Source organism: Dermacentor silvarum, chromosome 5, assembly GCF_013339745.2.
Source record: "Dermacentor silvarum isolate Dsil-2018 chromosome 5, BIME_Dsil_1.4, whole genome shotgun sequence".
Taxonomy (NCBI): Eukaryota; Metazoa; Arthropoda; class Arachnida; order Ixodida; family Ixodidae; genus Dermacentor; species Dermacentor silvarum.
Genome location: NC_051158.1, coordinates 26,958,973 through 26,985,289, shown reverse-complemented (window position 1 = coordinate 26,985,289; position 26,317 = coordinate 26,958,973). Strand labels below are relative to the sequence as shown.

The window sequence follows — 26,317 nt, the reverse complement described above, 5'->3', positions numbered from 1 at the left end:
GTTCTTGCTTCCTTATGTAGCCGGTATTAACATCGACCCAGTTGTACGCAGAAGCTGCATACATTTTGTGACGTTCCATTCTTCGTGTCTTTGATATCGTCGAGCCAAGTGGTCAGTCTCAATACAGCGTGAAGGAAGGAGATAAAGATCCCTGTCATAACGACGGCGTCCCAGCCAACGACAATGGGCAAAAATAGTACGAATTTAAATTAATTATCACGAAATACAGTCCCGGTTGTATGAATCCGTCATCGGGAAACAGGTCAAAAGCTATCAGCATCTTCTAGGATTCCCTAGATATGGCCACAAAGAAACTAAACCCAAAACCTAGATCTAGAGATAAATCCCTATAGGGTTCGCATCGCTGCTAACCGAGACATGTGCTCCACGGTTGTCACCGCACAGCCTTTCTTGCATCAACCACCGCTACATATATTCTGCGGCTTTATTTATGATGTTAACATATAAGATATATCAAATGATAATTATTAAAACGACTTGAGTCTGTATAACTTAGATTATATAGTACTTCTTTAACAATACAAAGACGTGCATTTTCCTTTTAATGTGGAAGAATGATCTTGCGCTTAGCGCTGCTCTGTTATTTTTGGAATTTTGCAGAAAGACCACATTTTATGATTCGTATTGTTTAGTATGAGAATTGGCACAGCTACTTGTCTGTATTTTTTTTAAAGAAAATGTTGCATTGGCGCCCGAAAGATGGATAGCTATAGCAAAGTATTAGAGAACTACATGAAGTAAGATCCCTAGTTTTATCGGCAATATAGATCGCAGTAAACATTCGCTTACTAATAAAATTAACAAGCATAAACACAGATCTCACTCAGTGACCGAGAACACTCGCTCTCATAACGCTCCAACAGGGGGAAATGCAAACAGAGCAGAGCGAACGCTTCTGTTATCTCTCTTCAATGAGTCTCCGAAACATGAGAATTCGCAACCTCCAGCAACAGTGCACGCGGTTCAAGACTGTGAATACGTAGCCACCAGTCATCTCTGAAACTTTGCACCCGCCAGAGATTATCTACAAGCACGGCCTCCGATATCGGGCGGTGCGCGGAGCTCCAAGGTCATGCTCCAAGATAAGGGGGCGCGGCTGTACGCGCTCAGCCACGCGGACAGTCATGCGCAGCCACCGTCACGCTGGCGGTACCTGCCTCCCTCCCCACTTGTACGCGCTTTATCACGTGACGTCCAACATTGGGCGCGCATCAAGCCACGGCTCACCCAGGCAGCTTTCCCTCGCCCCCACAGCATACGGCGCGCGATATAGGATCTTGTCGCTCTCGGACTCTATACGGAACCTCACGGCGACGTCGAACATTAGCCTGTAGTGTCCGCATAATTGCTATCGTATAAAAAAAAAATGTCACAGTTTCGCCCTAAGGGCGAAGCAATGAATGCGATAGCAACACAGCAATGTCATACGAAGTAAGGTGAGCGGCTTTGGTAGCAACAACACGCAGAACTGTTGTCGACGCCATCGGCGTTTTGCCCGCGTTCGCTCAAAATGCGTGCGGCGTTGGTGACTGTTGCCGGAGCCTCTGATATAAATAGGCACTGCGTGCCGCAGCTAAACGTCGCCTCCCTTCCCTCCCCCTCCCCCACGGCCTCTCGCTCGTTGGAAGAAGGCGCGTTTGCTCTACATACATGGTGATTGTGAAGGAGAACAGAGACGCCTACTTCTGCAGCCCTTAAGCGAGCACGGCGCAGAACGCGCGTTTGTTCTCCGCCGTGCGTTCACTCCCCGTGAAAGACGCGCCCCTCGCGCCCTTTCACTCGCACATACAGCGTTCGGCGCGCGGCGACGATTTCTTCTCCAAATGACGTCATACGGAACCTCACGGCGACGGCGACGGCGACGGCGACAGCGACGGCGACGCCGACGGCAGAAATCTGCTTTTGAGTGTCCATATAATTGCTATCGCAATAAAATGTGAAGTAACCTTCAAAACTACGGTCAAGGCAGCGCTTAGCATAAACTTGTGTCGCAGCCAGTCGGAAGCTACGGAAAGCAGTCGTTCCGGGAGGGTTGCCGCGTGCTGACTGTGCGCGTAGAGTTTCCTACAGAACGTTCAAGAGGAGCAGGCATTGTATGGCGGCAGCCCTCCCGGAACGGCTGCATTTCGCAGCTGCAAACAGGCTGCGACACAAGTTAATGCTAGTGCTGCCTTGGCTGCGCAGTTTGCTTCCTCGTAGACGAAGGTTAAAGCGGAGATTTCTTGGCCTACTTTCCCGGGTTCGGCGTGGCTGCCCGACTGCTGTAAAATAATCTCGACAAGCATGCATGCATACTTCGCTTTAGTTCCTGTCATTTTGTCGGTGCATAGCTGGTGAGCGTTAAATTGCATGGCACTTAAGTTGTGACCTTTGTGATTCGTAAGCAAGAACATTTCATGATATTACACGCTTCATCGCATGAAAGTAAACAAGATTGTACGCAAAAGCTTCGCTTTACATAGATTCCAATATGTGTCAGGGATATGCATGACCCCCCCCCCCCCCCCCCCCCGCCGCAGACACACATACCTTAAAAATGGTGCCAAGTGTTATATTGAACGATCCGTACCATAAAATGATATCGTTCAGCGAAATTTGAGCACGAACCAAGTAGCGGTAAGCGCTGAATAACTTTGCTGCGTAAGGCAAACCGCGGTCACGATCGACATGTTTGTGGTTCTCGGAGCATCCAATTTGCCAAATAATTGCCTTCGAGATTAGCATGGAGATTAGCTTCTGTTATTCCAAGGAAGTGGACGCTGAGCTCCGGATTTGGACACCACCTATTTTCGTAATACTTATTGTAGACGGAAAGTCGCCCGCAGCGCTACGTTTGCAAGTAGTGGAGGAGGAGCGCATCACAGATTTTGTCTCGGCTGACTATCGGCCGACCCACTATTCGATTCACACATCTTGCGCGATCTCAGCGCCATCACACGAACTACACCATAACTACAAACGTGAAAAAGAAAAGTTTTGGTCACGTGGTTTCCGGTTGGCCCGAGCGTGTGTTGTTGAAGGAAGGAAGGCGTGTGGGGCTTCCCTGGGCCGTAGGTTAGGCGCTGGCTGGCACGGCTGTGTGTGTCATTGGCACGGCGGTGCTGCGGCCACCGAACACTCCCCGCGCATCGGAGCACCGACAGAACCGCCCGTGTGGCATGTTGTGGACGGCCGGCGCGATCGAAAAGCGGAACTGCTGAGAAGCGCCGCAGCTGTGTGGTCACGTCAAGACAGCTACGCTACCCCCCCTCCAGCCCAGACGCCGCTGTCATGGATAAGTTGCTAGCGCAGTGCGGCTGCCTCTACGGGCTGCGGTACGGGCCCGAGGAGCTGGAACAGCTGCAGCGCAGTCACAAGATCGACAAAATGATCCAAAAGGACAAGCAGGTGATTCGGCGCCAGGTCAAGCTGCTGCTGCTGGGCGCCGGCGAAAGCGGCAAGAGCACTTTCCTCAAGCAGATGCGCATCATCCACCACTGCAGCTTCGAGCCCGAACAGCTAGTCGAGTATAGGGCCGTCGTGTTCCAGAACGTGCTTCGCGGCATGAAGGTGCTGGCGGACGCCCGGCAGAAGCTGGCCATCGCGTGGCAGAACCCCGCGAACGAAGTTCACGCTCAGCGCTTGCTGGGTTACGAGTCGTCCCTCGAACCCGCCGACGCCGAGACATTCGGCCGGTACGCGCCCTCGGTGCGGGCTCTGTGGCAGGACGCCGGAATCCGGGTCGCCTTCGAGCGACGCATCGAGTTCCAACTGGTCAGTGCCCCCCCGGACCACCTTTGCTCGATACGGGCTAGCGATTGTGTAGTGTACTGCGACGTTGCGACACATCGATGGAACTTTTGACAGCTGTCCCGAAGAGACGCGCTGTGTCAATAACGTGTAGCCATCGGCCGCCGGTGTAATTTATTGTACGGGAGTTTTGCGCGGGTATCGAGCTCTTTTCACCGGACGGCGGGTGACTCGAAGGGCGAGATAATCGGCGCGATTAAAGCGTGTGCAATACGTTCGCGTTTGCCTGGCTCCGGAAATGATCGGTACGGTGGGCTCTAGTATCGATAGCCGAGCCGCGTCGTGTCTGCTAGTAAACGTGGGTTACCAAAGAACTTTCTCACTTTGCAGCAATAATCTGTACCGCGAAGCGGCTTAGATTGTTGGTTATCTGTCGCCAAGTGCTTTTCTTGCGGTGAACACATTGTAGCCGTATGCTTTATCGTCCAGCTTTCTTGCGCAAGACGTCAGATAAACTTTCGCCAGACCCCTGAATGCACGGGTCGTCTTTGACTGCTGATTAACCCCGTGATGCCCAACGTTCCATATTCGATACACGACGTTGAATACCTCAAAATGCTCGTTTAATCGGGGAAACGCAGTGGCCACAGAAGCTTTTCTGACACGCTGGAGCGAAGTTTCAGTTAAGGATGGCTCAGCAAACAAATTTCATTGTATTTCTCAGCCTTATTTTCGGTGCAAATCTCCACTCCGTGGTCAGAATTAAAATGATGGGGTTGTTTTAATTTTCATTGATGTGCAATTGTGCTTGGGCTTTCGGGGGTTAATTTCGACCATTTGCTCGCACTTGCCCGTGGGTTGTCGCAGTGCTCGAAATATAGTGCAACTAGTTACACTCTTGTCTTCTTCGCAGGGCGATGGAGTTCGCTACTTTTTTGACCACCTGGACCGAATTGCTACCAAGGTAAGTGGTTAGCATTTACATAAACTTCCTGGACACAAACGTATGCATGAATAGAATACCAGCCAGGAGGTCATTCACCTTGTGGTTGGTTTTCTGTTGAAGAAGCACTGGCAAGTTACCATGTCATGACAGCCACTGTCATTGTTTTGAAAGCTTAACACATGGGGTATTGTGCAGGTTTATCGCTCTCGGCACAGTGTGTGTTGGTTTACTTTTACATTTCCATCAGGTGACTGACAAGCCCGCTAGTCAGATGCACATAAAGCTTGAAATGATGATTTACACACGCTCTGTGGTACCCATTTTGGTTACGATGTTGACACCTGTGTTCTCAGTACTGGCACATGCCACGGTGCATACCTTGTTTCTAGGTGGGTTTTCAAGTCAACATAATGACAAGTGATTTCATTATGAACTTAGATTCAGCTTGGGACACTTGGCCTGATTGTAGTGAACCACCTACCACCACATGAACAAATTTGATTTGTTGCTATCTAGCTTTGTAGTTAGAAAAAGAAAGTGTTGTGGTAGCTGGCCAAATCAAAAGTTGACTGATATTTTGGAACAATGAACCATTATGATTTTTTGAAATGTCACTGAACTTTGGACTTAATAATGAAGTTTGCTTAAAAAGTGTAGCACAAAAAAGAGTACTACCTTCATATGCAGACACAGCAATGTGCAATTATCGTTAGTTCCGAAAATTCCTGAAAGGCGCTACTACAGACATAAAGAAAAACAAAGAAAGAGCATATGCAAGTGTTTGTCAGGCACCTCTTGACATGTGACCAGCAGCCATATTTTATTTGTTGGAAGAGACTTGATGCATGACTGCCAAAGGTTATAAAATGTTTCAGTATTTCTTCCGCAGTGGTAGCTTTGCTTCTCTGTGTGATTCACGCGTCTGTTCTAACATCCAAGAACGAACTCGCCCACCAACACTTTTTTCAGTTTTTGCTAGACAGAACTGGCCCTTGCTGTAAGAGCGCACACTAACTGTTGAATTTCTGGTGCTTCTGGTGTTCAGGAGTACATACCCACCAACCAGGACATTCTGCACGCGCGGAAGGCCACCAAGAGCATCACGGAGTTCGTGGTGCCCGTCAACGGAGTGCCGTTCCGTTTCGTCGATGTGGGTGGCCAGAGGTCGCAGCGCCAAAAGTGGTTTCGCTGTTTCGACAGTGTCACCTCCATCCTCTTCCTCGTGTCGTCCAGTGAATTTGATCAGGTGGGCATCTCCTTCTCCCTCAAACCTGGCTTCTCAAATCTTACACTGTCATTCTGAGATAAGTCAGAAAAGTCACCACTGCTTCACAGCCCCTGTAACTCCTGAATACAGGTGCTGACTGATGATTCCCGCATGCTCGGTTAGTCGAACGGCTTTGCCACGCTGCCACTCAGCCTTAATGCACAAAGGTGACCAAAATTTCGGACGTGTTCAGTACGACGTTCAATATTTTTCACTCCGCCTACATGACCACATGCTAATTTGACCTCTGAGTCGAGCTGAAAGAGATATTTTTTTGCCTTCATACGTCGCTAGCATGGTCATCGGCCATGCTGACGGTGCCTTCTCGAAAGTGAAACTGGCGAAGCCTAGTGGATCCCAAAGTCACCAGCTGTATCCGAGAAGACAAGCCAAGCCACTAAGTTCTTAAGACTGCACCTGCGGTTCCACGCATCTTGTGTTTGTTTATTTACATTTTAATCCTTTCAGACATAACTTTATCTTGTTGATTGAAAGCTTACTTTCACCACATTTCTTGCGTCTTTAGAATCATAGAAAGTATTCGCTTCAGAAAAGATAAAGAATTTTATTTTCTTTATGGAGCTTTGTCAAGATTACAGAATGTGGACTCCACGCTAAACGTCACTACAGGAACATCAAATATGAGAACATCAACTATTTCGGGTTTTGAAAAGCACTTATCCAGCCACTTGAATATTATGCCTGGTGCATGACATTGTGAAAAACAATGAAAGAAGGGAACCTGCTACCTGCAACAACGTACTGAAACCAGGAAAAACACCCAACCTTCTACCTTCCCACTCATTTTACTAAAAAGTTTTGCATATGTTATCTAAACTTGCAGCACAATTCCAATCATAAGTATTTCAAGATATATGCAACACATTTTAAGCATGATTACTTTCATCAGCGCTTTTGCTATTGATGCACTCTCTTGGTATACACAATTGTGTACACAGCGTCTGAAAAGGTTAAACGGTGACATGGTCCTTGGCAATTTCTTTGACTGCTATTGCAAATCTTGGTCGGCCGGTATCATCGGCATGAACTCCACCCTTGATGTCTGGATTAACGAGGGTGGCTATTAAGTGAGAGTAGTGCCTGACAGTGACTGTTGTGAAGGAGCCCACGATCGCTTGGCTGACGTAGCTTGATTGATTTCCATTATGTTACCAGGGAACGAAAATTTGGTGGATTCATTGACTGCAATTTTGTATATCTGTAGTGACAGCGTGACAATGGGCAAAATAAGGACTGACTAGGTCGTAGGCACCTACATGCATGTGTGCACAGCAGTATGTTGACTAGCTTTTTGGACGCTTGTGAAATAAAGCCACTTACAGTAATACCCTGTTAACTAGAAGTAGTAAAAACTGGGGAAAATTTTGAGGTAAGCGGAGCTTGGAGATAGCTGAACTCACGAAAATATGAGCATAACCACCCCATAAAGCCAACATGACGCCTGACATGTCCAATATGACGCCAGTAACCACCAACTTCCTCACACAAGCTCAATGTACCAGGAGTGGTAATTTTAGTAGATCATTTTTGCGATATTATGTGTGACCCAGCAATCGACATGCCGGTCGTATATAGGCGAGGCGAACCTTGCACATATAAGTGCAAACACAGATGCATGTTGACACCATGTTGGAAACAGTAAAGATATTGCGAACGTGCTCAGTTCCCCGATGTTTTCGACCGAGGATAACCTCCACAGTGTTGTTCTGACCACTGACGAAGCACGAAAATCAACTGCACTGAATAACCCATCACTACAAAATCATGGCCCTTAAAAAAAAGGGTAGGGGGTGGGTACATACCGGACATTTGGCACAGGTGCAACGCAGTTTCAATCATTCAGGTCGACGCAGTTGATTCTCGAGCCATTTATTTTCCACAAAAAAAACTTGTAATGCTGGTCTGCTTGGCGGTGCACTCGGTGCGAGGAAACCGTTCTCAAGCCGCCCGACATACCTGATCAATTGTTTGTCACCGCCACTGCACTCGACTTTGTTCCTAAGCAACCGCAACAAATTTCTTGTCTCGACTAACGTCTGGACGTCTCGTGACTCCTCGTTTTCTTGTTCATCCATGTCTTCGCTGTTATCTGTGGTTTCCGTAATTTCGGCATCGGTCATTTCCCCAGTCACGGGGACATCTCACTCGTACAGAGCGTACTCATCATAGCTGACATCCGACTCATCAGTGCCATCGCTTGCAGAGGCTGCAAGTTGGTGCATTTATTCACAAAGTTGGTCGCAGCCACTGAAGTCCTCCGTCTCCCGCTGTGGTCGAACTGCCTCCCGACAAAATCCGGCATGGTTGAAACAGTTAGCAATCAACAACGGCAGCACGTGTTTACAGGTGCCCATGGGAAGGTGGACAGCGCCAAGTATATCAATTTCATAGCCCTTCCCGTTCTCATAAGACAACAAGATCCGCTGTAGAAGGTTTTTTCTGTACAGCTTGTGGGTGATCTCGATGACACCTTGGCCCATTGGTTGTAGGACGGACGTCATGTTAGCTGGGAGAAACTCGAGTGCAATAGCCTACAGGTTTTCAATTTTGCCATGCCTAGGGCAGTTATCGATAATGAACACGACTTTTCGATTTTGTTGCGCCATTTTGCGATCTAGCACACGGACATAAAACTCGAAGAGCCCTGTGGTCATCCATGCCGTCTTGTTTGCACGGTAGATTACCTCCTTGGGCAACCGTGCATTTCCAAAGCACCTGGGGTTTTGTGCTTTCCCGATGATAAAAAGCGGCAGCTTCTCATTTCTGCTTGCGTTCGAACCAAATAGGATTGTTATCCTATCTTTACGCTGTTTGACACCCGTGCACGCTTCTCTTGGCATGTATGTGCGGCTTGGCAACATTTTATAAGAGAGCGCGGCCTCATCCATATTAAAAATGTCCTGGTCAGTGTAAACCTTCTGTAGCTCTGCGAGCCGGTGTTTACGCCAGTTGTCCACCGCCGCAGGGTCAACAGTGCCGCTTTCTCCCATTAATAGGCTTTGAAACAACATTGTTACGCTTCTTAACCCTTTGAAGGTCGAATTATTTTGAAAAAAACTTTCCCAGATGGTCAAATTACTTTATTGTGGATATTGAATGTACAAAATGTATAAAGTCGGGAATAAATAGTGAAAAAAAATTAGAAACAGTATTTTGATGTCGGCATCACTCAGAACTTCAAATGTTCAATAATATTTCAGAGTGTGGTATTCCTTGAAACACCGTTCTACGCACAGCGCCTTATCGCGCAAATCAAGGTAGCGCCAATCAAAGAGCAGCGCCAATCAAGGTAGAAATCAGCTTCCGCCGCATCTGCAAGAAAGTGCCGACAAAAAGAAAACTCGTGTTTCGCGCGCCTCCGTTGCGATCATTCGGTGGAACCGAAACCGCGTAAGCGCGTTGCCGCAGAGAGCGAGAATACCTCGTGATCGGCGCTGATAAACAAGCTAAGACAGCGCCAATCAAGATAGAAATCAACTTCCGCCGCCCCTGCAAGAGAGTGCCGACAGAGAGAAAACTCACGTTTGGCGCGCCTCCGTTGCGATCACGCGGCGCAACCGAAACCGCGTAAGCGCGTTGACGCAGAGAGCGAGGATACCTCGTGAGCGGTGCTGATAAACAAGCTAAGACAGCGCCAATCAAGATAGAAATCAACTTCAGCGCCACTGCAAGGCAGTGCCGACAGAGGGAAAACTTACGTTTCGCGCACCTCCGTTGCGATCACGCGGCGGAACCGAAAGCGCGTTGCCGCAGAGAGCGAGAATACCTCGTGAGCGACGGTGATAAACAAGCTAAGAGCAGCGCCAATAAAGGTAGAAATCAACTTCCGCCGCCCCTTCAAACGTTTCGCGCGCCTCCGTTGCGATCACGCGGCGAAACCGAAACCGCGAAAGGGGTGTTGCCGCAGTCTGCTCGACGCACGCGCTGAAACTAGAAATCAGTTCTGTTTATCTCCGCAAGAAGGTAGCACAAATGTCAAACGCTTCTTGTAAATCCTAAAAGGTGGCAGCACCTCCCGGTAAGCATGCATCGTCATTATGGCGCGAAATTTCAAACGGAGGATCGAAACCGTACCCGTACGGCAAAGACCTTGCGGGACAGAAAACCGCTGCCGTACAGATACGGCAAAAACCTTCAAAGGGTTAAAGCGATCAAACCACCCATTCCTGCAACTGAAATCTCTGCACCCCCTCTGCAGAGCCAGGGCATCTGCTTTTTCCATCATCATATACGCCGTTACAGGAAGGTTGGCTGCCCTGATGTTTTTCAACCACAGTAAGAGTGCCACTTCGATGTCCGAGTACTTGGAACCTCTAACCCTCTTCTTTTTACTTGAAAAATTATTTTAAAATCCATCCAGTACTTTATCCTTGTTTTTGAAGACTGTCGACAGCGTTACAAAGGAATATCGAATTCCTTGGCAATGTCCGGCTTCTTCCTTCCTGTCTCTATTTCCTTTATGAGGGCAATCTTACGCTTCAATATCAGCGATTTGCACTTCTTGAGCGCTGCCACCCTCGCGTAATTATTTCCGTGCCCACTCAATTCCCCATGAAGCGTCACACTTACTTGGTGTAGAACACAATCCACAAAACAAAGAAAGGTTTGCGCGTACACGTGGGCGAATCGCACTGGCAGTAGGCAACACGGAAAAGAGCAAGGGAACAACTGCCAACAGTGCCCAGAATGCCAAAGCCACGCCTAAGTGACTGCGCCCTCTAGATAAAGACACAGATCTTGAGGCCATTGTTCCCCTTTGGACACTGGGTGGTGTCCAAAGCTTGATATATAAAACGTATTTTCGGCTTCCAAAATTGTTTTCGCCGTTTGCAGTCAGCTGAACAATGGCCTCAAGATCTGTATCTCTCAAAAGCACCATGCTGTTCATTGCGAGCAAACGTCGCGGGAGAAGGCTCGCCGCCTCCCTTCTTTGTAATGTGACCACCCCCAGCGCAGCCGTGCACAACAGCTGCTTTCGAGCACTGGGCATCGAGACACTGCTGTGTGTGACTGGCGCGTTAACAAGTGGCGGCGCGCTCGCCTCTGGCCGATGCTACTCTCACACTCTTTGCGTGCGTCAGCGGTCGTAGCGACGCTCCGCCCGCGTAATCAGTGGGATCCGCCGGAATTATTCAGCTGAACGGAATTATTCCATCACTGAACGTGAGTGCCTTGCGCTTGTCTGGGCAGTGGCGAAATTTTGCCCTTACTTATATGATCGGCTATTTAAAGTCACCACAGACCACCATGCACTCTGCTGGCTTTTATCCCCTGAAAGACCCTACCGGTCGCCTAGCGCGCAGGGCGCTACACCTACACGAATACTCGTAAACAGTTGCCTACAAGTCCAGCCGTTCACACCAGGATGCTGACTGCTTGTCCCGCCATCCAGTCGACCCTCCTGATGTTCCTGCGACGATGCTTCTGCTTCTGTATTTTCGCTATCTGCTTTCACTGACCTCGCTACCAAACAGCGCCGACATCCAAACATACATTGTATCATGGACAAGCTCATATCTGGGTCAAGCGATCCCTCCCTTCGCTTGTTGGTATTCCAGGACGGCATTTTACATCGGTGCAGCATGCACCCTAGCGGACCTGAAATGCTGCTTGTCATTCCCCGGCATCTTTGTACCACTGTTCTGTCCCAGCTGCACGATGTACCAACTTCTGGTCACCTCGGGAATCTCATACGTACGACTGTGTCCGGCGACGATTCTTTTGGCCTGGTCTATACCGATCTGTCCGCCGCTGTGTTGCTTCTTGTGAGTTATGTCAGCGCCGGAAAAAGCCATATGTTCTCCCTGCTGGACGACTCCAACCTCTTGACGTTCCTGCCGAACCCTACTCTCATGTTGGTGTAAACCTCCTTGGACCTTTCCCCACATCTGACTTCGGCAACAAGTGTATTGCTGTCGGAACCGATTATACAGCTTGGTTTGCAATCACCAGAGCTCTTCCAACCTCCTGTGCAACAGACGTAGCCTACTTTCTGTTGCACAACATCATTCTTCACCACAGCGCTCCTTGTCAACTTCTTACTGACCAGGGTCGCTACTTCCTCTCTATAGTTGTGGACGACTGCTCCCCTCCTGTTCTACCAAACACAAACTCCTGCATACCATCCGCAGATGAACGGGCTTACTGAGCGGCTTAATCGAAAAATAATGAACAAACTCTCTATGTATGTTTCTGAGGACCATTGTGACTGGGATACTATTCTCCCTTTTATCACATTCGTGTACAATTCCTCACGCCATGACACTGCAGGTTACTCGCCATTTGATTTGTTGTACGGCCGCAATCCTATATTGCCTTTTGATACAATGCTGCCTACCCCTTGAGAGTCCATGTCTGAGCATGCTTGCGATGTCATTGCCCGAGCCGAAGAAGCACTCAAAGTTGCTCACTGTCGCCTTTGTGCTTCTCGGAACAAACAGAAAAGCATTTATGATAGTCGGCACCGTGACGCCGACTATCTTCTCGGTGATCTTGTCCTTCTATGGTCTCCGACCTGCCGCGTCGGCCTCTCTGAAAAACTAATGTCTCACTACTCCGGTCCTTACCGGGTCCTCCGCTAAGTGACCGATGTGACCTACGAGATCTCTCCGGTCACACCTACTACTCGCTCCCTCCAGACTTCTCATGACGTCATTCATGTCAGCTGCCTGAAACGCTACTTGTCTGTCCTCGTCTACCTAAGAAGTACTGGGACGGTGCTTCCACGCCGGGCGGAAATATGTTACACTGCTCTGCACAACATCGAGGAAAAGGACCACGAGCTTGGCGCTGAAGACGACGACTTGCTTCTTCCCTCCGTAACAATATCTCCGACACCTCATCGTTGTCACGACAAAGGGTGGCATTGTGCAACGACAGCAGCGGCAGTGACGACGAGATTGACAGTGGCCCATCTTTCACCCCGACCCTGATATTCACACAAAGTGCGGTGTCGTCAATCGAGTCTGATTGATTTCGTGCACCCTAAAGGATTGCCGCCAGTGTTAGCGCAGCAGGTGGATGCAATGCACACCACTGTTGTAAACCTGAAACTGCCGCGAAATCAAGTACAGATTTCTGACTATCAGTGTACCTAATGTTTGACACGCTGTTTAGAGGTATAAATAAATGTTTAATTTTTCACAGCTTACTTCTGCGTGTATTCTTTAATGCAAATTTGGGTTCAGAGCTACAAAGGTATGTTCAGCAGCTTTTTTTTACGGCAGTCCGGATATAGCGATTGATTGTAATGATGGAATTTTTCATTTTTTGATATCATTATAACTGGGCTGCACTGAGCTCAACTCATGCAAAAGGCATACCTGCTAACTATCCCGAATTGTTTTTTAAGTGTACGAACTTGAGCTCATTTTACAATTTTATAAAAAAATAGGTTCAATTCGCGAAAAGGATTTAAGGGTTTCGAAGAATGGCGTGCCGCCAGATGACAAAAAAGTGCATACAAAACAGAAATTGTGATAGCATCTATGTTACCCTTTTGTGGCAGCACTAGTCAACTCTGCCATATACTGGAGGGTTTCCTGCTTCGAGCTAGTTTATTCAGAGAAATTCCTGAAGCAGGGGAAATCCGCAACAAAATAGTCGATAAAAATTATGTGTAGCTTGTCAGTCTAAACTTAAATCATTGTCAATTTAATGTGCGTATGTATCTGTAAAGATGTGTGCTCAGGGAAAACTTTGATGAAATGCTCGCTTTCACTCCCCCCCCCTGTCATGTCTGCAGAATTTTTAGAAATTTTAACATTCACTGGAATGAAAATTTGCGTAAAACATTTTTGTTTGAAAGCAGTTTGCAAGGAGATGCCCTTTAATACCTTGCATGTTTTACACCTTTCAAATGGGTGCTGCAGGACCTTTTAATACATTCAATACTCTATGTGCTGTTGTATGGTAAGGATCGAATGCGCATCATTCTATGTCACAGTGCTATGGAAGCATGAACAGCAGCTTTGCCATAGTATTGCTGGACTAAAACGCCAGTTTCTCACACCTCACACAATCTTGAAATAGCTGTGCACAACCATGGTTTAGTTAGGTTTTGAGTGATAGCACATTTAAGCTTGAACCACTATGTATGTGCAGTTTGTGCCATTGGTTGTACTGGTAACAGGTGCAACATAGACTGCAGTTTTCATTATTGAAATCTTTGTCGAGACATACCGTATTTTTCGGGCCATAAGTCGCACCCCTCTCAAAACAGCCGTTTTTTCAGAAAAAAAAAAACGTATATAAGTCGCAACGGTGTATAAGACGCACCCGTTCGTTCAGTAAGCGATTTAAAAACTCGTTGAGGATCAGGTCGTGAGGAAGTGTGATGAAAATACACGCTTGCAGCGGTTGCTGCCTCTTCACATATACCGCGGTAGGCAGTGCTGACACGCGTGCAAGCGCATTTTATTCTGGTAGCATGAACCATGCTAATGATGGCTTACATCACGGCGCTCATTCAAAGCCATTGAAGTCGTCTTCCTCTGAGTCGCTGACAAACAATGCAGCTACTTCAGGTTGGAGTTCCGCTGGCACATCACTGTCGTCTTCCGACTCGCTGGTATCCAACTCAACATCGCCATCAGCCGCGAACCGGATCAGCCCAGCCTTTTGAAACCCTGCAACAATAGTTTTCTCGGAAATTGAGTTCCATGCCACACTAACCCATTTGGCCACTTTTCCATACTCTGCGCATCGCATGCGCCCTGTTTTTGTTAAGCTATAATCCCCTTCCGACATCCAGGTCTCCCACTAATGTCGCAGAACTGCTTTAAAACTGCAGTTCACAGAAATGTTGAATGGCTGAAGCATCTTCTTCATGCTGCCAGGTATGATGACTGGGATGCAGTTCTTTGAACTTGTCTTTTTCTTGATGATATCGGTAATATGCGCCTGCATACTGTGCATCAGCAGCATTCCTGGCATCACGTGAAAGAATCCATCCGGTCGACATCAGGTCAAGCCACATGCCCATCATTTCTTGGTCCATCGATCCCTTTGTGTTCGCCCGAACCAGCACAACGGGAGGAAAAAAGTCCTTTGGCAACTTTTCTTGTTTAAAAATCAGCATGGGAGGCAGCTTTGTGCCATCCGCACAACAGGTTAGAACAATGGTGAAGTGAGACTTCACCATGGACTGTTGTCCTCACTGTAACAGTTTTTTCGGGAGACGCTTTTCCCAAGCGGAATATTGAAAGTCAGCGGGACTTCGCACATGTTGACGATGTGGCTTGCGCTGACATTCTCCTTCTCAATTTCCTCCCTCGTGAATGAGCTGAATTGGTCAAGCTGTGCCTGAAAGTTGTCGGGCAACTTCTGGCACATTGGCGTTCAAGCTCTCATGACCAGCTTATTCCGCTGCATAATGCGGAATGGACCACCCTCGAAACCAGCAGCATTGGTCTCCGTTGCCAGGGTCTTTGCCTTCAGATGCAGTTGCACTGTTGACAGCCCTCTGCCTTCGGCTCGTTCTTGCAATTACCACGTGCGAAGACAATGCTCGAGATCCGCTCAACGTGCCTTCATGCCGCGGTTCTCTTTCTTTGTTGACTTCATTGTCCGGATCGGAGGCTTTGCGCCACTCCCAGATCATCTTCTCGCTGACTTCAAATTCCCTCCCTGCTGCTCAGTTTCCAGGCACCACTGCACGTTCAACTGCACGCAGCTTGAATCTCATCTCATAACTTCGCCGACTTTGCTTCGCATGTGGCGCCATGTTTAGCAAGGCTGCGACGTCACATTGAAAATTTGCAGCGACAATGCCAACGAGTGCAATGAAGTGTCTGATGTTGATGCGGCTTCACCGGTTAGAACGGGTGGTTGCTAGTGCGTGGTAACAAGAATTAAAACAATAAAATAGCTCTGTGACTAAAGGAAAGAAAAAAAAACAAAAATACTGCTGTGCATGGCAGAAGGCGACACGTGGTGGAGTGTCATTTGATGTCTGCTTGATAGAGGGGGGTGGCTGTCGCATCTAGTCCGATTTTGACTGTATATAAGTCGCACCGTTATATAACAAGCACCGCCGAAAAATGAAGGGGAAAAAATGCGTCTTATAAACCGGAAAATACGGTACTAGTGCATGATGCAACTCTAAATACGAATGCCTAGGCCTTAGAAACACCAAATCTTTTCACGCCAGTAATACACTACACTGTATGTGTGCCAGATTGGAGCTTTGTGGTCAGGCTTTACTTATACTTAGTGGGATGGTGCAAATGCATGGTACCTGGGGCCGTTTGTTTTTATACCGTGTTGCTTTCACCCTTTCTCACTGCATACACATAAATGCACTGCCAGGATTGGCCATTTTGCATGGCAGATGGGAAAATAATAAGACCAAAGTGAACATTTCATACAAAGCATGATCCGAGATGATCTCCATTTGCACTTATCATTCAATTGTAGTTAGGTATTCTTTCTTCTCATAATGCATTGACTGGCACATCACAGGGCCCTCTTCGGTTTTGGTGAATTGCTGTGGCATTCTGCATTCACATGGTGACCCTGTTTCAAACCAGGATTGTAGGACTGGCAAACCAGTTGGAGACGATTTCCTGTTATGTTCATGCGGACTGCTTTGCTGAAATTGTGTATGGCAGTTTGATGGAGTCAATTGAAATACCATTTTTTAGGAAAGATACTGTGACTCTGTTATCTACTGTCGCATGGTTTTTACAATGTTCTATGCAGAGTGGTGCGAACTTTTGATACGGACCCGTTTACAAAACTAAATGGATCCACCTTGTGTTTAACATACTGCGAAGACTGAGTAGGCAAGACCAGCCATGCCTTCACCATGTGAGGCTGAATGTGACTTGTACCAGCTAATTTAAAGGTAGACATCAGTTATTAGGCTAGTCCATGGGTTCAGTTTACTATGGTTTTGAGGCCTTGCCACATGTTTTAACCTCTTCTAGCCTCTTGTTGCGATTCTGCGACATAACCAAATCTGTAATCCTAAATACTAACAAGACTTAAGCTTAAGCGAGATAAATTTTAATTCTGACACGATGCGTAGTCATTCAGTCATATGTGGGTGGGCTTGCCATCTCTGACTCTGAAAAACGTAGTGGACCTGCAACTCCACTTGGACGACTGGAGTTGCAGGCTGGCACGTCGGAAAACATCAAGAATGGCCGACAGACACGTAAGGTGACTTGCAAATGTGGGTGAAAAACTATGACATCGTCTAAATAACATCGACAAGTGGACCATTTATAGCCGTGAAGTAGAGAGTCCATCATTCGCTCGAAGGTTTCCGGAGCATTACAAAGGCAGAACGACCTAACCCTGAATTGATGAAGCCCATCCGGTGTTACTAAAGCAGTCTTTTCGCGGTCAATGTCATCTGCAGAGATCTGCCAATACCCAGAGCGAAGGTCTAAGGATGAGGAGTACATAATTGGCTCCATGCAGGCAATCCAAGGCATCATCAATACGTGGCAGTGGGTAGTCTTTGTGCGTGATCTTATTCAGATGTCTGTAATCAACGCAAAAGTACCAGCTGCCATCCTTCTTCTTAACAAGGAAAACTGGGGATGCCCACGGACTAGATGAATGTTCAATGATGCCATTAGTCGGCATTTCGTCCATCTCATGCCGTATAACTTGATGTTTGGCTTGTGGAACGTAGTACGGATGGCTGCATAGGGTGATTTGGCCTCTCCGGTATATATACGGTGAGTGACCGCCGACGTCTGGCCTAAAAGACGGCCATAAAAATTGAAAATGTCGCGATAAGCCTCCAGGACACGACGTATGTCTGCTGCGAGCGTACGAAGAAGGTCAGATGTGAGCTTAGGCTGTCTGGTGTAGGATTGGACTGATGGAACTTGCCTGCGGACGATGGTGGAACTTCCGTGTCTAATAGAGATATCTCACAGTCACCGATAGGCGAGATATCGGCCAGCGACATGCCTCTTGGGATAACCTGTGAGAAGTAGTTAACATTAAGGAGAGGGAGTGTGGTTCGGTTGTCTGCCGCAGTGAGTAGGGTGTGCGGAAGGGCGACGACATTCCCTGTCGAGCACTACGTGAGCACTCGAACACACCACATAGGTGCCGTCAGGAACAGACGGAAATGAGGTCACAGTAACGTACTAGGTAGGCTTACGGTGGCAGGCAGATGTCATCGAGGGAACATAAGCGCAGTTGTGTCTTTCGTGCAATGTCGCAACCAAGGGGCAGTTGAAGCTGAATCACACCAGACCCGCAGTCAGACAGAACGGAATGAGATGATAAGAAGTCTAATCCTAGAATAATGTCGTGAGGACACTGTTCCAAAACTGCAAACAAAACAGTGGTAAGGTGCCCTGCGATGCTGAATGCAAGCAGTGCACATTCCGAGCACGGTGGGCATTCCTCCATTGGTGACGCGGAGGGTTTGTGATGAGGTAGGTGTGTGCACTTTGTTCAAGCGGCGGTGCAATTGGGCACTCATTGCAGATAGTTGCGGACCATTGTCAATTAATGCCGGAATGTTTACACTGTCGACTATACGTCAGTCAAGTTTTGTCTGGTCATTAAAGTGAGCAGAGGATTTTTAGGTTGAGTCGTCAGTGCAGCATCACCTCCAGCAGCTGCAGCAGTTAGTTTTCCGGGGAAGAGTGTCAGAGGTTTATTGGGGACGACGGCCAACGAACTGGTGGCGAACAGGGCTGGTGAGGCCGGAATGACGGTGAGGAACTGTTCCATGTAGCAGTAGCATTGACTATGGGCTGGTCAAATTGAGGCTGGAAACGGCGTGGGCTTTGTCCGGAACGGTAATAACCATAGGTCGGTTGCAGAAGTGAAGAAGCGATACGATTGCGACAGTGGTAGGCAATGTGACCGATTCGATGGCAGGCGAAGCAGATCGATGGCAAGCAAAGCAGTTCGCCATTCGGCAGGGTTTCGATAGCCTGGAGGGTACTGCAAACTAGGCGAAGGATAAGGTCCATTAGCGAGTCGTGGAGTTGTGATATAGCAAACGGAATGAACACCAATATTTTGGAGTTCTTCGCGGACTATTGCTTGAACAAATGGTACCGTGGGCAAGCTGTTGGGATCACTGACGCGTGGACAAAGGGTGACAGGTGACATTGCTTCAATTGCACGCCGAACAATTCGTGTCAGATCTTCTGAAATCGATGGTTGCTGCATTCTGCTGTCCTCGCATGAGCAAGTCGCAGCTGTGTTTGGCAAGCGGGTGAACGACGTTGGCAAAGTTGCTATGCCGTGGCTCTTTGCCTACTCAAAGCGTTGGCACTCCTTGATAATATCGTGGACTGTTGCACAATTCTTACACATTAGCAGATTGAAAGCATCGTCAGTGATGCCCTTCAAAACATGCCCGTCCTTGCCCGACTCTCACATGTCACTGTCAGCCTTGCGGCACAGAGCAAGCACATCCTGGATATAAGTGACGTATGATTCCATGGACGTTTGTGCACGAGTTGCTAGATCTTTCCTAGTGGCGTTCTTCTACTCGAATGGATGGCCAAACGAGTCCTTCAGCTTCTGCTTACACGTTTCCCAGTCCGTAAGCTCATCTTCGTGGTTTTCAAACCATACCTTGCAAGTAGAACATCAAGTTCGCCACCATTACCAAGTTGCATCCCATCTGTTGTGGATACTCACATTCTCATACATGGCGGTTCAATCTTCCACATCGACGTTATCGCTTCCGCAGAACGTTCCTGGATCTTTTGGATACACCAGGACAATGTTAGGGCTTGTCGCCGCTGGTGCAGGTCCCGCATCTTCCGTCAGGATGTTAATACCGAGGCGACGATCGCTGCGGAGCTCCGTGGTCTCTTGGAAATACCCCGCACCTCCAACAAAATGCCACGGGGCAGAAATAGTCAAGCGAAGGTGTATGCCAAGGTCAGTTAACACTTCAAGGAACTCACATGAATGTTTTAGTAAAACGAGTTGAATGCAGACGGCTGGGTGTCTGGGTTTGGTGTCAGTGTGTCGTCCTGTAGAGTGTTCACTTCTTTATTATATTTCACAGTGTTTTACCTCAAGCATATTTTCCAAGTGGCTGTGTAGGTGTTTTCCAAGAATGCTAGACATGAAATACTAGTTGTTCTCATATCTGACATTCCTACATAGACTCCTTGCATGGAGTCAATGTTCTGTAAGCTTTACAGAACTCACTAAAGAGTTGAAAATTTTCAAATATGTCCTGCAGCTGTGCACATCTGAATATACTGTTAAAACAATATTCGATTTCTTTCAGCATGCTGCCGTGCATGGTTTCCTGTACTCGTGAAAAAAAAAATATGAGTATGTTGGTTGTGCCAAGGCGCTTGGGTTTTGTGCACATGTAAGATGCACCGACTGAAATATTGGAAAGACCTCATCTTATACATTGGAAAATACGGTAGTGTGCCACTCAACGACTGTGGCAACATCATTTCTCTTGTTGCTAACTTTAAAAATGCCTCTGCCGAGATTTCAAATTTTTTGCGGCTCCATTTGTGACCAAGAAATTCAGTGGCGACTTCGTGGTAAACGTGAGAGAAATGTATTAGCATTATGTTGCACCTCTTTGAGGTCCCGGATCCATGACTTAAACTGCGTTCACCACATTTAGAGTTTTGTTCAGGAGATCACTCGAGACACGTCCTGCCTCTTCGAGGAGCGAAGTGTAACTGATGGTTGCACTATATATATATATGACTTCAAGGTAGAGGTATCTGTGGTTGTCGCAAGGTTATAATTGAAAAGTTGATGTACTTTGTCAAAGGCAACTGTTTATTGTGCCCACTTTTTGGCTGGAGACTGACCTTTCTCAAGACAGAAAACAAAATGTACAGAGTTTGTTTTTATGCCACTTTCCACAGGCAAAAAAAGGAAAGAAAAAAATGTCACATATACGTCACAGGTGCTACTAACAACTTTGTTGTTTAGTATCACCTGTGACGTCTGAAGTGTATATGCTGCTCAGGAGCAGCCGCCATATTTGATGCCGATGCAAGGCTGGGATAATGTAAAACTATTCCAGTTGGTTTTTATTCCAAGTATGCCATTAGTACTCCAAGATAGGTCCAAATAGCTAGGATCTCGTCCTCATGGACGCGGCACCCAAACCATTTTGACCTGTCATGGAGGGCTAATGGCATATTTGGAATAAAAACAAATTGGAATAGGTTAACATTATCCTGGCCCTGTACACATGCTTATGCTTACTTGATTTTTAGGTATTTTGTGTTATAGATACTGTTTTTGAATTTCTGTTACTGCTGCTTGCACGGGGTCGTTCATGTAATGAAGAAAACAAAGTGATTGTGGCCTAATGGTTAGACCATTGGGCTGCTGTGCTGGAGTAAGGAGGCTTGACCCTAGCGTCAAGCCCATAATTATTTTTTTAACTAGGAGCTCTTTGGCGAAACAACATTAGCAGCACCCAGCGGCCAGTCACTGGTCAGAAAAGTCCAGGAGGGTTTGCAAAGAAATCTTCACTTTGAAAGCAGAGCAGAGGCCCCTACCGATTTCACAGCCTGATTTTTCGTACCTGCTGAAATAATCAGACCTTCCCACCATCCATTTATTGATATAATGCGAACCGATGTATTGGCCTGCCGTTACATAAGTGGTTCATGAATAAGCATGAACGTTATCGTTCGTCTGTGGTGCAGATCAGTCTTGTTGCGACCAGAGAGCAGAATGCCTGTTCACAGTGTCTACAGAACAGTTTCGAAATTTCTTATGTAAACAGTCGACGTCCTAAGTAATAAAACAATTTTGAGTGTTTTTCACAAAATATTAGTAGTATTTTCTGGCTTTGACCGCAGTATTTTTTGAACTGCTAAGTTTGGCAGGTCTGTCGTACTGTGCTCAGAAAAAACTAATGCAAATGACGATTGCTTTCTGTCCATGCAGGCATTGCTGGAGGATCGCTCCACGAACCGACTGGTGGAGTCTCGCAGCATCTTTGAGACCATAGTGAACAATCGGTGCTTTGCCGAGGTGTCAATCATCCTGTTTTTCAACAAGACGGACTTGCTCCGGGAGAAGCTCCTTTCGGGCACCACCAGCATCGCCGACTACATCGAGAATTTCCGCGGCGACCCGCACAACCTTGGCGACGTGCAACGCTTCCTGGTGAACTGGTTTTACCAGGCTCGCCGCAGCCAACACAAGCCACTCTTCCACCACTTCACCACGGCCGTGGACACGGAGAACATCAAGGTGGTGTTCAACGCGGTGCGTGACACCATCCTGCAGAAGAACATCACCCAGCTGATGCTGCAGTGAGCAGCTGGCCAGCCTACTCTTGTGTGTCCGCGCGTGTGTGCGGCTGCGGTGATATATCGGCGGGTTCTGTTGGATATTGTAAAATTGGCTATTCTTGCCTCTGGCTAAGTGTTACCATAGTGGGTGTGTGGCACTAAATGTCTCACACATTTTTGCTAGGACAGATTTAAAACCTATCGTACGACTCTGATAAGTTGTATGGGATTGTGCACTCACTGCACAGCTTCTCGTGAGCTTAGTTGCCGTATTTAGTTTGCCATTGAAACTGCAGGCAAATGACGACCGAAGCTAAACTGTTCGAAAAAATGTCATGGATAACTAGAAGGGGAGTAGTCGATTAAGTTGTAAGAGATTACGTGACTGTAAAATGGGATTAGCTTCGATCTTACATGTACTTGCAGAACTTGCATCATAGATCGCCGCAGCAGAGGTGCCTCATTTGGCGCATGTGCAGCTGCCTGCCTAGCCGCACTTTTATGGCAGTGCGTTCACTGCTCTAGTCTGAAGTGCAGCTTTAAGTGAACTTTTTCTTTGGGGGCACGTCTGGGAGTACAAATGGTAATTGCCGATGTACATATTGTAAATAAACACACGAAGTGCCTTGACTTTCTTGAGTCAACTTGTGCTGTGTACCAGTGACTCAGTACTGTGCCCTGTGACACAGCTATCATGTCTGCCAAAGGGTTTGTGCGAAATGTCTGTGTCGGTGGGAGGAGGCAAATTTAATCTTGGAAAAGGAAATTTGTGCTCGCTAGGATTTTGGAAACCGCCAAGGCTTGCATTTTACATCATCTTGCATGTTTTTGCTCGTGCCGCCAGTTTCGTATACTCTTTAGTAGGATATGAACATGAAAAGTGAGTTAAAACAACACTTGATGGTTTCTTTGGCACCTTGTGATGTTCTGGCATCTTGCAAACAGTGCAGATGATGTTGCTACTTTTGTTTGCCATTTGCATTCCTGCCGACATTCTAATGTTGTCTCGCGCTCTTGTATGCTGGGCATCAAGCGCGCTTGAGAAAAGACAGACCAGATGTGGGGAACAGCCTGGTGGTGGTAACGCGTGCCTGGTGCAACACACTGCCTATGAAGTGGCACCTCACTTTGAGATACCCGTGAACATACTTTCTTAGCTGTGATTCGCGAACATCGAACCTGGAGCTTACAGCAGACACAGACATGCATTTCTATGTGTCTGCCGAATGTCAACGGGTGCTTTTACCTTGCGTATTCTTTATTAATTAAAAATACTCATGGAAACTTTGTTAGGATGATTGGAGTTATTGATTAGGTATTCAACCTTCCAGGCTTCAAATGGTAAGAAGTACTCACTTTAAGTTTGCCATGAGTTCCGAGCAAATTTTATGTGATTGTGGCCTGTGGCCATTTTTGGGATTCATGCAAGTGATGGTCTCATACTCAATTTTGTCTCCTTGCCGTTTTCTGTATGTCTGTTTGCCAAGTGCAGTTTCACGTGCCAATTTATCCTAGTTCCCTGCAGAGCGCAGGGAGCAGTGCCTCCATTTTTTTTTATAATGACCGCAGTTTCATCATCGCATATTGTATGTTAATGACTCTGCTAGCCCACGAGGCAATTTGTTGTTTGCAGTGTGTAGCTGCCTGTGTGAGCTTTTGATGGCAGCTGTCTCCTCTTACTATATGTAATGTTAAACGAGTACTACTACTATAATGTGTGAAAATGGGAACAAGGGAGTGTTTATACCATGCAAGCAGTAATAGTGTGTTGTTGCAATTTCTCATGTCGGAAACACACTTGCAACTCCCTTTGCTTGGTCTTAAGTGCACGTGGTGTCTTCAAAACTCTCCTACGTTTTCCCAAAGTGCAATGAAATCCGTGGGCACAACCAGTCAGGCTTTCACCTTGTAAGCCAGCCTACGCTCGAAAACTGACTGTTGCCCAATACATTTTTGTATTTTTCCCAGCAGTGGGTGGTCTGTTCAATAGTTTTTTTTTCTTGACACAACATACCTAACTGCTTTCCTAAAAATTTTATATATTTTTTTTCACCTCACCTTTTCTTTTGTGTGTGTGTGTTGCACCATAAAGAGCTTATGTGACCACTGAGCTTTGATGTCTGTGGGCTTATGTAAAGCCTGTTGTGTCTGTGCCGAAAGTTGCCTGCCTTTTCATGACCTTGTGCAGCTGAACAAATTGAGACAGGGCAGCTTGTATATGTGGCGCACTTTATGATGCCATTATTTAGTCGCACATTCAAGGTCGGCCTGATGGGTACTACCCGGAGTAGCGCATTGCAAAGACTTGAAAAAGCGTTTCTGTGAGACGTGACATTACTACCTTCTTTTTTGTCTCTTTATGATACTATAAAGATTGCAGTGGCGCACCGACGGGGGGGATTCGGGGGTTGTAACCCCCCCTGAGGCCGACTTAACCCCCCCTTTTGTTTAACCCTTTTTCTTTCCTTACGCATAAGATGTAAGACGCGCAATCGTCTGCACACTCGCAAAAAGCGCATTTTTTGACAATTTCCAGTGAAGAAATCGAAATTAGTGCTGTTTAGATTGTATTGGCAAACTGTCACCCCCCCCCCCCTGGCAGAGATCCTGGGTGCGCTGCTGAAAGATTGAATGCATTATTTTACATTGAAGCGTGCTTGATGCAAGTTGGGTAGGAAGAAGAAAAAGAAAAGGAGATATCACTGGAGCACAGCGTGTCCCGATTCCCCAGCCAGGGGATTTCAGGTGCACCAGTCGATGCAATGGGCTGCCTCGTGTTACCCTTCAAGGATGTTCTGCCTTGGTGCAGGCAGAGAGAAAATTGTCTGGACCTCACACGTAGATGAGAGTTGTACGTGCCTTAAGCTCTGCTCCACTGTTCTCGCTTGCATGTGATCCTGACCATCGCATGCGGCGAAAAGTGTTTGATGTGGCGCACTTTCACTGGCGTGGCACTGCGAGCCACAGGAAGCTTCACTCAGGGAAAGGTGGTCCAGGCAGTCCACTCTCTGCAGTGACAGTATTATTGCGGTCACTGGTTGGTGCGTGCAGTAAAAGATGTATTTTGTCCTCTTGGCATTTTTTTTTGCTGCCGTGCCTTATTAGTGGGGACAGGCCTGTTCGACTCCTTGGGTATTTGTCATTGCTGAGCTATCCTGTCCTCTTGTGTTGTCTATGTGCAACATACTTTATTATTATGTGTCACGCTGGAAAAGTCAGTTTTTTTTTTTTTTTTCGTTCACTAGCAGTTCGTGGGACAGCATTAAACAGAGCTACCAGTGAAACAAGTTTACGGAGAAATTGTGTATGTTCAGATGGGTGGCCATCTTACCAGGGTCCAGTTTTCTTTTTGTGCGATATGTACTGGAGCGGTGTTACTCATGCAAAAAAAAGAATATGCAGTTATTTTAAGTTTTAAGACGTTTTGGAAAATAAATGTGGAAACACTGCTATTTATGTGCATTGCTCTTTCTCTGCTTCGAATGGTTCGCTTGTGCTCGGGGAAACAAAAGTAAGCAGCATATAGACATCCGTAGCTCGCGTTTCTTTCCCGACACCAGCACTCGATTTCTCCCCTGACGGGGAAATTCTGCTTAACGCGCGTGTGCGTTTCCACTGTTCCCCTGCGGGAAAACGTTCGGGCTGTTCGTGGAAGGTCTTGTTCGCGAAAGGGCCAGAAAAGCGTTTTAGTTGAAAAAGTTTGCAGCTCCTCGTCACGTTTCGCCATCTTGAAGAAAACGCAAAATTGCATTTTGCAATACTTCTTCCCGACACAAATTTGAAAACACGTGACCCCTCGACAGCCAATCGGAGAGTCAACATGGCGGATAATGGCGGCTGTGCAGCCGCCATGCGTGTCAATATTTATAGAACTTGCATATCTATAAACGTGATGCGTGTCTAGTCTCGACGCGGGGCTCTGTTTTGGATATTCTGCCATCTTCATCGAGGCGTGACGTAGGCGCAACGCGTACAAAATGGTGCTGATGGTTCAGTTTTGCTTTTGTAGTGTGATGCAAACTTGACGTTTTGTCCAAGAAACTAAAATGAAGGCATCTGAACCTAACGTTCTTGATAAAGCAAAACAGTTTTCATCCTCACTAA

At 47.1% G+C, this 26,317-nt stretch overlaps 1 protein-coding gene across 1 annotated transcript; it reads left to right on the top strand.

Moving 5' to 3' along the window:
• Positions 1 to 3,008: 3,008 nt before the first annotated feature.
• On the top strand, positions 3,009 to 25,665 carry LOC119453135 (guanine nucleotide-binding protein subunit alpha-12). The gene is made up of 4 exons (XM_037715138.2): positions 3,009 to 3,774; positions 4,664 to 4,714; positions 5,742 to 5,942; positions 21,864 to 25,665. Exons 1-4 carry the CDS (start codon positions 3,292 to 3,294, stop codon positions 22,236 to 22,238), a joined length of 1,110 nt encoding a protein of 369 aa, XP_037571066.1. The 5' UTR covers positions 3,009 to 3,291; the 3' UTR covers positions 22,239 to 25,665.
• The last annotated feature ends 652 nt before the right edge of the window (positions 25,666 to 26,317 follow it).

Excerpts from the sequence above, each read along its gene's own strand:
- LOC119453135 (XM_037715138.2), top strand. The coding sequence starts at position 3,292 with ATGGATAAGTTGCTAGCGCAGTGCGGCTGCCTCTACGGGCTGCGGTAC. Across the intron at positions 3,775-4,663 it reads GACGCATCGAGTTCCAACTG|GGCGATGGAGTTCGCTACTT; the intron begins GTCAGTGCCCCC and ends TCTTCTTCGCAG. Across the intron at positions 4,715-5,741 it reads TGGACCGAATTGCTACCAAG|GAGTACATACCCACCAACCA; the intron begins GTAAGTGGTTAG and ends TCTGGTGTTCAG.